This window comes from Aplidium turbinatum, chromosome 4, assembly GCF_918807975.1.
Source record: "Aplidium turbinatum chromosome 4, kaAplTurb1.1, whole genome shotgun sequence".
Classification (NCBI taxonomy): Eukaryota; Metazoa; Chordata; class Ascidiacea; order Aplousobranchia; family Polyclinidae; genus Aplidium; species Aplidium turbinatum.
In genome coordinates this window covers 2,545,187-2,557,713 of record NC_137475.1, presented here as the reverse complement: position 1 = coordinate 2,557,713, position 12,527 = coordinate 2,545,187, and the positions used below count along the sequence as shown (strand labels likewise).

Here is a 12,527-nt window from a genome sequence, read left to right as displayed (position 1 = left end):
AACTGTGAATTGTTTGTCAGCTTCACACGATAAAAACAGAATCATATTCATAGAAGTAGCCTATAGGCCAAGGCTACTCAACTAGCCTAATGTTAGCAAAGGTCCATTTTGACCAGTTGAATATTTTTGCGGTCCGGTGAATATTTCATATGCAACCACGAAAATTAAACAACCAGTAGCCTACGAGCACCGAAGCACTTTTCAGTAGTATGTAACATGACTTGGATTTTTGTCTGACACACACAAAGAAATAAAACAGGAAAAGTGTGTTGTGTCTCTTTGTAGTGTAGCTGTGTGGATCGCACATCAGAGAAGACTGCAAAGCGTTTGGGGGTATGGGAGCGAAGCCTCAGCTCCTTGGATAAACACAAAAAATTGCTTTTCCCTAATGGAAATCTGTTTAAAGAGGCCCTAAAATGTGGCAATGAGGTTATTCTTCCAGAAGCTCGAGGTCCACCTTCAACACCCAGAAGGTCCGCATTCGGACCGCGGTCCGCCAGTTGAGTAGTCCCGCTATAGGCCATAAACCAAAAATGAAACTGCAAACTGGTAGGTGGTACCGGTAGTCAGTTTGTTTGCTGCCCTAGAAAATTGTTCATATCAACTCAAAATGGACGTTTTCTTGCTTTTCTCGTGGCAAAATCGCTGATCAATTCTTCAAAATACAATGAATCCAAAATATCGTGTACTGTTCAATGCTTAGAAGCGAAAGATTCGAAACTCGCTCTTGCCGCGAAGAATTTCGAGCTTCGTTTTTGATTCTCTTTAATTTTGAAAAAGATCTTTCTCCACTGCAGTTGGAGACCATCATACACAAATACATTCGTAGAGCAACGAAGACATTGGGAAAGGTTTCAACACACCTGTTTTGCCTTAGCAGTAAGAACATGTTGAGATCAACACTGTCTTCCACCTTGTGTTTATCAGGGTTTTCTGAAGCTTCTTTTCAACCATCAGCACTTTTCACTTTGAAAAATTCTGCAAAATGACTTGTTTCAATTGGAAAATTGGCTTCGAAATCCATGGGATATTCCTTCATCAATGCAACAGTAGCTTGATGAATCTCGTTAGGGCTAAGATCCGACAGTTTTGAAATGAAACCAAACTTACTTTCTACGTCACGGGATGCTTTCAAACGCTTATCCAGTTCTGCAGATAGTTTGTCAATTATGGCAAGATACATTTCAACTCTAAATTTATCTCTTGGGGAAAAAAATTGTTAGCTCTGTAGAGGGCTCATCAAAATGCCTAATTACGGTGGGTTTGAATTCGTTTTGAAGAACCTGCGTGGGTGTTGGATCCACATTTCTTCTTACCTTTTTCTTCATACGTTTCAAAGTTGGATCTTTCGCTTTTGACAAAGCTTATAAGACTTTGTAACAACTGTACTGCATTATTCAAACACAATCCACTTTTTTGAAGGGACAGGTTTGTTTTTTGAAACCTTTCCAAATTTGCACTCCACATTTCAAGCAAAATAGCTGTCTCCAGTTGTTTCAACTTTTTTACAAATCCTTCTCCTTCGACTTTGGTCTCTCGAGATTGAGCATCATCAGAGGCCAATTCTTCAAGCGCTAAAATGGTCTCACTGTATCCTTTGTTTAACTTTAATGCACTGACTGTATCATATCTAACTGGCCATCTTGTATCAGATAATGTCTTTAAAACAGGCAAACCATCTAGGAATATTCGATGGACTTGCCAACGATGAGTAGACGAGACGAGCCATGAATACAATCCATCAAAAAAAAATCCGCACCATTTCCGGATATGAAAGTAGCAAACAAATATGTTTTTCTTAAAAAAAAAGTTAAATAACTGAGGCAGGGCAGGGGTGCTGCAGCACCGCAGCACATATGGGCAAGCCGTCCCTGCTTGTTTGAGATACGAATTAAAACAGCAATCTCCAGCTGTGCAACTAAAAAAATTAATAGATTTTTTTTTGAAGTGGGGGCCCCCAAAAGTGGGGGCCCTGGGCTTCAGCCCAGTCCGCCCTCCCTAAATCCGGCACTGGATGTGACATCAAGTCCAGCCGTGACTCAATGTTGGTTAAAGCTTTTTCCAAGGCGGCTTCAAAGCTGCTTAGCGTAGTTTTGATGGTTGTTCGTCAACGTTGAAAACGCTAACACGCACAAAATGTCGTCGTAAGCTCCAGCTCGTTTCCGAGCATTGGTTTTATTTTCCAGTTGAATGTAACTTTGGAGACCTAGTCTGTAGTGGAACAGACACGGGCAAAAGTCACATTGTACGGAGAGTTGGGAACGTGATTGTATTAGCTTTTTTTCTCATGTTTTATTTTTTCTGAACCTGTTGTATCCTGTTTTTTTTTTCGGAAAAATCCGTGCCTTCCCTGGTTCTCTTCCTCCAGATTGACCTATCACTGGCAAACTGTTCCCACGATTCTAAATCAATGTTTGCTGGGTCGAGGGAGACTTTAACTGATCTTTGTAATTGCGTCGTTGCACTAGTTGGTGAGACGATCCTATCAACGAGTACCCAGCATTTGCCTCAGTTTCCTACCCTGGAAATTTTCAAGACAAATACGTCAAAACAAACGACAGGAATGCGGTTAAGCCTACTGGTGAATCAGGTAATGGTAGGTATTCCCTTTTGACGTTAAACAAAAAAGTGGAAAGGTGTTTTGCATAAAATTTACTACCAAAAAATTACTATCATAAATTTCCACAAAATTTAAATTTCAGGTCAGAAGATAGATTAGTCAATTCTTTCTGAGAGAAGTGCTCGGTAGGCTAGCTACTTTGTTTTTGCGTTGCAAATAGGTTTTGGATTCAATATACTTTGGTATTGTGCAATTCTGGAACAAAATACTTCTGAAACTGTTTCAACAGATTTGACAAACGTTCAATAATCAAAGGCTTTAGCATTTGACTTTACATCATTGTTAAGCTAAAAATTTTCAGTAAATGAGAACATTTCAAACTATTCATTTGCAAATTTTTGTTTTCAGACGTTTAATGTGTTGATGAACGCTTTAATTTTAGATTTCAATGTAAAAATAAAGATGTTTTCTCTATGGAGGGACAACTTAAGTTCGTTCAGTTTTTTAAGCAAATTTGATAAATAGCATAATTTCAAGAACCAGATGTCATTGCCAAAATGGTGGGCAAAGTCTGCATTTTTTTTGTCAGAAAGATCACGACTTCAATTTTCTACACTAATAACCTTTTTAGCTTCAACTTTTAAAAGCCATCTTACTTCACATTGCAATAAAAGGTTTTAAATTCCGATTCCGTTTTACCACATTAATTTGCGAAAACACGCGTATTCAGTGCCCGACTCTAAAATACAGTTAATAATTTGCACAGGAGTGTTAATTTGCAGTACTTTGTGTAAAATTGGTACACTCTCTGCGACCTCTGAAGTTCGTTACACGACCACTTGCGGGGTTGCAAACTCCAGTTTGGGAAGCGCTGATCTAAACAACATATATTTGAAACAAGTTTTTAAATAAGAGGAGTTGTGGAATGTTAAAAAAATCAAAAAAATCTCAAGCTGGCCTTATTAGATGCATGTGTTGTGAATAAGGCCCGGTTTGAAATTGCACTAAAAGTGATAGAAAAGTTGTATTTTCACAATAACAACACCACAACAATAACTTCTAATCGACAACACAGGCACAGAACTAATAAGTAAATACACAGGGACAACTATTCCCCTTCTTCGCCCCATTCTTCATTTTTTTTCAAAGCGACATGGTATTTGTAGATATGGTTGGTCACAGCGGTAAACCATATATCTCCGTGGGAAAGTTGTAGGATAAGTTTCCCAAATCATTCGTCTGTATGCCATGACCGAAAGAAACACTCTTCTGAAAAAGTCTTTTCACGAATTGTATTTCAGGGCACAGGACAGCTTCACGGGACGTTACAAGAAATAGCGCAAAACGTATGCACTACGCACAAAACAACTTGTCATCACAAGACAGATTTCTCGATAAAGAACGGAAATTTCGTCTACCTAATACGTAAAGCAGAACTGCTTAATATCTGACCAGCTTTCTCATCGACAATCTACAAAATGACGAAACTAAATGCCATACGCACATAACTTGCCACTTATGACGTAACAGTCAATAAGTCTGTTGTGTCCCATTAGCCCCATCGCTCCATTAACCTACTTTCTCATATTTACAAACTATTTATGAAAATCATCAAGAACAGAATAAGCAGCAGTCTAAATGAAAACCAACCCCCCGAACAAGCAGTTTACAGACAAGGATTCTCTTGCATTGATCACCTGCATGCAGTTGGGCAGATCTTAGAGAAGATGAATGAATACCAATTGAAATGAAACTATTCTTTACATTGCATTTGCTTTATTAAAGCTTAAACTAACTTATAACGAAAGTCTAGAAAACAAAACATGAATTAAACCTCCATTTAACAAAGATACATAAACTAAGAAAACAGACAACCTGACGGTAGGTTGACTACAAGGCTACTGTGAAACACGTACAGTTTGTTGTAACAATGCAACAAACGGCTAGCAGCTACAGGCAAGATCACGTTGCATGCCGTACAATCACTTTAGGTATACTACACCAACTACCCATATTTATGGCATTTGTTCATTAGGAGAAGGCATTTGATTCCATCAAGCACTCCTCTGTTTTTAATGCAATTCAAATTCATGGTATATCAGATAAAATAGTAAACATTATCAAAAATACATACACAAATGGCACTGCACAAATCAGAACCGAGAAATTAAGTGATAAAATAAAGATTCAGAAAGGGGTGCGCCAAGGTGACACTCTTTCACCTGTTATGTTTACAGCTGCAGTTGAAGAGATATTCATCTGCCAGCAGTGGCATGACCGGCTGATGATGATGATGATGATGATGATGCAATATTTCATAATTCAAAATAATGCAAGACCTCATCGTTTACAGAAATATTTCATGACGTAAGACGCCAGGTAAATTATGACGTAAAAGGTTTTATGTTTTATCTGGGGAACGATTGTCCGTAAGGATGGTAGAGAATGCTAAAGTATTTAGTTACTGAAATTATGATATTTCCATTGCAATAACAAATTGAATTAATGGTGTAACAAGAATTGTTTGGGTCACACAAGTCTTTAACTCTCACTTTCTTAACCAGAGGTGCACAGCGGTACAATTTTCCTTGTCCATGGGCTGATGGGCCTTTTTACCAACATTAGCCTAGTCTGACCATTATTATCAGTCTTGCTTTAACTAGAAGAAAAGTTTAAATTTATTGGTTTTACTGCATCAGCATGCACATACCTTTCACCTAAAATGAGAAAAAAAAAATGAAAGTCAGAGCGGTTTGTTAACTGCAGAGCAGTCTAAAATATGTGAAAATTAATAAAACCACTCAATTTCAGTCCCCACGAACTTCAACTTTCCGTAACTCAAAAAGTTCTGATTCTGAACTTTAGGCTGTGAAACTTTACCAGTCAGTCTTAACTCACCACAGCAGCAATCAGAGCTTCTACTTTTGTTTAAAAGATTTGTAACAACGGAGATCCCGGGGTTGGGCCATATTACTGGCCAGGCCTTATTAGCTGCAGGTACCTTATGACAGTTTTTCTCCGCTATTTCCATGGTCTGTTTTGCCATCAACAAATTTTCACAAAACTAGCAATTGAACCATAACTGTGGTAGCCTACTCACACATTATAGCAGACTGGTAAAACTGCAATTGAACTTGACTGAAAGACATTACCGGTACTTAAACTGGAAACTGAATGCTTTATGTGTGATCAGGAGGCGGAGCTAGTCTATAGCTTTCAAATCAGACAAAATTTATTTTAGATAGGCTATAATTTTGTAGCGAAATAATTACTTAGAATGGTTAATTCAGCTCGCGATTCCTATAACGTTATGCAAAATCAATAGATATTTAAGAAAAGTTAAAAATGCAGAAAAAACCCAGATATCGACGTTTTATAAAAAAAAACAAAAAAAACTTAAAAGCCCAGGCAGGTAGAAAAAACCCAGATCTGGGTTTAAAAACCCAGGAATGGGAGCCCAGTCCGGTAAGTTTGTTTCGAGCTTGTGTTTTCACACTTGCAAGGGCAGAAAAGAATCTTTCATACAAAAAACGTAACAAACAATCATTATTATTGAACAATGAACTAAACAACAACAACCGCAAGAGTAAGAGCTAGAAAATAAAGTCAAAATTAGGTCAAATTTACAGTTAATAATCGTGACACCCGGTAAGGTGTGTTATCAACATTTCTGTTCACAACCGTTACAAGACGATACCATACCAGTGCAACGGCCTACCACTTTCGCGCTCCCCAGTTGAAGTACCATCTCTTTAATGGGATAATAACCCGCTTCGTATGCATTAATAATGGTGTTTACTACGTATTTTGCGTTTTAAAAAATTATCCTTATATTTGTGACAATACACTCACCAAGTGTTAGCAAGAAAAGTCCCTTCCAATAATCGTTTGTTCGATCTATTTTGCCGAAGAAATGAGCAGCAGTGAGGACCCATCTGTTGTTTATCAAGCTTCCTCCTCCGACGATGTTGTCATTGGAATAAGACTGCATAACAAAAAATATTTGAACCTAATATTACCAATCACTTAATTTCAGTTTAGTTGTATGTTACCTGAAAATAAAACAAAATTAATCAACTTAGCCTATCAGTAAACTAATTAGGCTACTATCTAGTTAGCTAAACCATTAAAGAGATAAGTAAGCCTATGTCAGGTACCGAGTAGTCTACCTACTTACTTTGATAACCTTCTCAATGAAGAACGAAATAAGGACTTGCCACGGCCATGACCGAGCACTTGCTTTTGATTTACCGATCCCTCTTCCCTTGGTGAAGTCTTGAGAAATATAATGTGCAGTAGGCTATGTTGTCTTGTAGCAATAAATTGAAAAAATGAAAATTAGTACAACGCAAAGCCCTTCCATTGCCAGACGTAATAAAAGCCTTCGTATCCCTTTTTTTAGATATTCCTGCATCAAAGTTACCGGAGGAAGAAACATATTACTAACAAAGCACATAAAAACGTTTTGCTTTATTGATTTATCACTTTTTATTTGATTAAAAATAATATATTCACCAGGACAAGGTCGGCAGTTTCCCCACCGGTCACTTGTTAATGTCGCGTCGTAGGCACACCAGGGGGTTCCGTCGTTTACTAAAGTTGTGCATCGGTTGTAGGAAACTCCTTTGAACGTGAACGGGAAGTGACAACGCTCTCCATTGTTTCCGCAAATGTTGTCACCTGAGTAAATGTTACAAATCCCCAAACTCAGTAAATGCATTGCGCTCAACTTTTGCAAAAGCTACTTCTTGCACAGGTTTAACAATGAAACGTTTCAATAAATTTTAGGAGGATAAACCAGGATTCCAGAAAGGATTTGCGATACACCACATTGGGTATGTTCAAAGCACAGGCCGTATGCGGCAGGAAGAAGTTATGCGGCCCGGTTTGGCCTCATCTCCTTTGCAGCTCAAATTGAGGTTGAAAATAAAATTGACACTAGGTCTATAATATAGTCTTCCGAAACGAATACCGGTACATGGAAAAATCAAGCTTTACGTAATAAACAATGTTTGGATTAGAATGTTGTGCGAATTTTAGAATTTGGGGCTGAAGTAATAGATACAAAATAACAATAAATAGAATATCATAGAAAACAAAATAATATCGTTTCAAATTTTTGGAAACCTGAAAGAGTGCGCTAAACTCACGTTTATAACACGTTGGGGGTGCGGCAGACCACGTTCCGTCATTCCGGCAAGTTGCTGTCAGTTGGTCTGAACTTTGGTCTGCCATGACGTACGAGGAAGAAGCGCAGGTGTAAGTGATTGTCTCGCCCTGTCTTAGCGTTCTCTGTGTGGTTGATGCGACAGCATTGAGAGGAACGCTTGGAACACTGCACTGGACAACTAAACAATAAGGAATTCTGTATAAAAGAAAGCTCGGCCTCCGACAAATCTAAAATTACTAAACTTCATAAAAAACAAAACAAACAAAAATGCAATTAAAAGAATGCCAAAGAGGTCTCGGCTCAGTAACCTTGCGTTTTTATCAAGTCCTCTTGGTGCGCTGTGTTGTTTGTGTGTATGTTGTGCATGTCTTATGCTGTACATTCGTATGCATTGCTGTTTTTTTCGCACTAAATTAAATTTTCTGACATTCAACTTTCTAACAAAACTAAGGAAACCACAGAAATGTCTTCATCTACTCTCACTGAATTCGGAGTGTTCCCTGGTAAGTTTCCATCATCAAGGCAAACAATCGTCAACCAACCTGAGCGTTGCTCAATCATTTCGAATCCGTTTTTACACGTGTAGAGGATGCTGTCACCAATAGCAATTGCTTCTGTTGCGCAGCTCCATTGAGTGTGTTCTGTTTTCACAGTGATTTCTATCCAATACTTGTTTGGAGTTTGTAGAGGGACAATCTTACTCTCTATTCTATCGTTTAAGTTTTATTTATATTGTGGTGGCACCTTGTCTTACAGTAGATAAGCGCATGTTTGTTGTTTTTTTTCGGTGCTTCCAAGGTGTAGATTCGATATGGATAATACTTAGGCTATGTGTTTGATATGGCCTATTATTTTTGTCACGGAATTTTGTTCAAATGTACCGTAGTCATGCCCGTATGTGAAGCTATACAAAAAATAAAGTTGACTGATTTATTATTATCACAGTTAGCGTTTTAACCTTTTGAAGGTTGGGGGGGGCTGTCAATTTAACTTTTTTGTATCAACAGTTGTTTCTCTAAAACCACAAAGGCTGCGACTACGAGATTTCTTGACTTTTCCTAACTTTTATTCATCTCTATTGAGCTGAAATTTTGAGCGAATAAAGGTTATAAATTGAGAGATATAAGGCATTTCTCAGCACATCCTATGAAATATTTCATATTCTATTTATATGTTATTTTGCAGTAATATGTGTTATTTTGCATTATTATATTATTTTGCATGAAAATATAGATTCAAATTGAGATTATGTAAAAAAAAATTTTAATCACAACATTGCAATGCATGTTCTTCATTATTCTATCAAAAAACAATGTGTAAGCTCACGCAATCGCAAAATAATCCAAAAGTCATAAGTCACCTCAACATTTCAACGTATATGAGCAGTTCTACAATTCACTTAGTTTTAATTTTCGGATATGCTCAGCGTGAATAATTTTACAAAGTGAATCACAAATTTTGAAACCGTGCCTTAAAAAATAACAGAGATATCTCTCCTAAAGCATAAGAAGAATTGACAACCCTCCCCCAAACTGAGCAAGACTCCAGGAGCCAAACCTTCTAAGTGTTAATTTTCAAAGCGCTCTGCTTTTTGCCACATAATGTTATTATATCTGAAACTGTTTTGATTGATTGTTCACGTTTTCAAACAAATAAAATGATTCAAGGGCGATTTTAAATGACTGAAGTGAAAATCTGATAGGCCGACTTACAAGGATGTTTGTATCATGTGAATGTTGTCGATTTCTCGTTCTCGAGCAGTCGTCCCGACAACAGTCGCGTTGGTTCAATACAAATGGAAAATCGAGTTAATTTTAATTCAAGAAACGTAATCAACGGCAACTTTTACTCAAGTTATTTTAGCAATTTTTTATGTCTTTAACCGTATTAGGCTAGAAAGTTAATGATGGAATATTCAGATGGAATGATGGAAGACTGACTTCCATCATTCCCATCTTCTATTTCATTCCACCTTTGACAGTTTCCATCTTGCATCGCAAAATGTGCTTTTCATTCTATTCTATCTTCCATTCCATGCCATTCCCGGCTGCCAAGATGCGATGAGTACAGAATGTTGTCAATCGTGCTGGTGTGAGTAGGTTAGAGAAGTTGTTCCTAGACTATGAGTCGCGACCCAAACATGGGTCGCAAAGGGTCGAAAAATGGGTCATGCAGAGACAATCCAAATCTGCTTTAACTCCAACATCGACTAGATCATTGTATTATACGTATTTATTTGGCTTCTCATATCAAAATCCTTAATTACTTCAATGAGTAATTTTCCCGGCATGTGTTACATCCTTCAAAAAATCACAGCAAACGTGAATCATAGCCTACTGTATGTTCACAATGCAATAGTTTTGATCTACTTTTTTGAGTTTGGAGTTCATTATCATCTACAATTCTGGTGCTGTTAAACCATTTTGAGGGTTGTGCTATGAAATGTTGTCAAACGAATCCTTAACCGTACCTGTTACTGGCGTAGACCTTATGGTCTCGCCCTCTGCAAATTCAGCAATTTCACATAGAAGCAATGACGCTAGAAACCTGAGATTTCTTGACTTTTACTTTTTTTACTTGCCCCAACGTTTAATCCCGATTATGTTGGTATCGGATAATTGTAAAGTTCACAATAAACCTTTTGTCACAGCCAGTTATGAAATGCAAAAAATTTGCTGATATTCAATAGCTTGATTGACAGTTTACTATTAGCGTGCGGTTTCATTTTGTGTTTGTCGGCGGCGCTAAAATTCCATTCTTTACCCAGCCAGCAAAATCCGTCATTTTTATATTGATTCAATGTCGATTTTGCTGTCTGGGTAGGGAGTCGCGATCTGACGCGATATGAGTCATTCTTTGCTGGCAGACAATAATTAGGAAGGTAATTTGTTATTTACGCAAATTACTTTGTAGTGCAAAAAGTGCATGGAATAGCCTAGGCTACTGTTTGCACAGAAACGGAAAAAAAAATTGATGAAATTCTGTATTCAACGCAAGAAGACTTTCAAAACAAAATGTGAACTGATAAATTTGACCAGGAAATGGCGAAAATAGGTCAAAAACCGAGTCTTTATCACCTTTTCTACCTAAAATACACAATCACGTATATATTTTGCGAAATAAATTGATTGAAGTGATAGATAAGGCTTTTGACCAACGGCATACTTTTTGCCGTTGTTATTTGATATAAGCCGACGGAGTAATTAACAATAAGAGAGACGTAGACCTGATGGTCTCGGCCAGTAACTCTTTCCGCCAAAAGGAAGCAGTAACAGATACGGTTAAAGAAGAGCAAGTCAAACAGACATTTGTACACGGAGCACCTGGAACATGTGAAAAATGAGCGTATTTTTTAGTACCAAGAAACGGCACAAAATAGAAGCCGGCTTGAATCAGCAATGAAATGAGCGCTTTTACTTGGCCTCTCACCAAGTCGAAATATAGTAGACCACCCCACAACTGGTTATCAGTATAAGTAATGATATGGACGCTGGTATCTTAACCCCTTTTCTGGTTTCTCGATGTTGTCGAGGATGAAATGTTATACAAAGACCCTTCATTTAGGATACAACCAAACGATTAAACGTAATAACCTAGGCTGATTAAACAAATCAGTCAGGTTGTCGATGTTTTGTCAATTGTATAGCAATCATAGATTGAAAAACATGGCAAAGTACTAAAATTGTCTGCAGGCTACGTGTTACCTGTGGGTTAGGTCGAAAGATGTTCACCAAACTGAGATTTGGGTCGCGCTCAAAAAAGTTTGGGAACCACTGCAAGCTAGAACGTTAATGATGGAATTGAGATGGAATGACGGAAGACTGTCTTCATTCCAATCTTCCATTTCATTCCATCTTTGACATTTTTCATCTTACATCGCAAAATATGCCTTTCATTTTATTTTCCATTCCATGCCATTCCCTGCTGCCAAGATGCGATGAGTACAGAATGCTGTCAATCGTGCTGGTGTGAGTGGGTTAGGCAGTGGTTCTTAACCTTTTAACAGTGGGGGACCGGCAAAGTTTTTAAAAAATGTTCGCGGACCGGCAACCAAAGATCGTAGTGAATGGAATGAATATTTGTAACGTTTTGTTAACCAAAGTTGTCGTTGCGCACCATAATGCAAGGTTTTAGCATATGATTTCTATTCAGGACGAAAATTAAAATAAAACGGCAATCAAATAAACTCAAACAGAAAAATGTCAATCCATTTCCATACAAAATCAATGTCAGTGGGAAATTTGCTACTGTTACGCTGCCAGTAGCCTATGTGAGGAAAACGAGATATCAAAGAAGTTTCTAAAACACGTAGCTCTGTTTCGGCATCCAGGCGATTTCTTTGCTTTGTAAAAGCCAGACATGAAAAAGAACAGTAATAAAAGGTTTCTGCAGACTCTTAACCTCAGTTCTAGCTTCTCGGTGTTATGGGAATTGTTAATCATCAATAATTGTAGGATCCATGTGAGAGGATTCAACCAAACGTATAATAATCAATAAAAAATCAACCAGGTTTGGTAACTACAAAAATTTATTGGTAGAGCTTTCGCCGCCGTAAAGGCGGCTTCATCAGTACTCTTATTCAAATAGAACCTAATTTTTTAAATAGAACCAAATATAAATACATTTTTGTAGTTACCAAACCTGGTTGATTTTTTATTGATGAAAAAGAACTGTCGTTTCTAAACAGCTGGTTGAAACAATTATCTTCAAATCGATTGTTTTGAAAGTTAGGCACGAATTCGTTTGCAAGAGATAACCAAAAGTGTGACGATGATGTTTTTCGAATCTGGACTGCAA

General features: G+C 37.6%; 1 protein-coding gene across 1 annotated transcript in view; it reads right to left on the bottom strand.

The window, feature by feature from the left end:
- Positions 1-12,527, bottom strand: part of LOC145769271 (uncharacterized) — a 73,333-nt gene that overhangs the window by 24,472 nt on the left and 36,334 nt on the right. Inside the window, exons 8-11 of the mRNA XM_082580854.1 lie at positions 7,711-7,908; positions 7,076-7,240; positions 6,738-6,835; positions 6,413-6,545 (exon numbers count right to left, since the gene is read on the bottom strand). Of these exons, the coding sequence (XP_082436980.1) occupies positions 6,413-6,545; positions 6,738-6,835; positions 7,076-7,240; positions 7,711-7,908 (594 nt within the window). The remainder of the gene's footprint in view (positions 1-6,412; positions 6,546-6,737; positions 6,836-7,075; positions 7,241-7,710; positions 7,909-12,527) is intronic.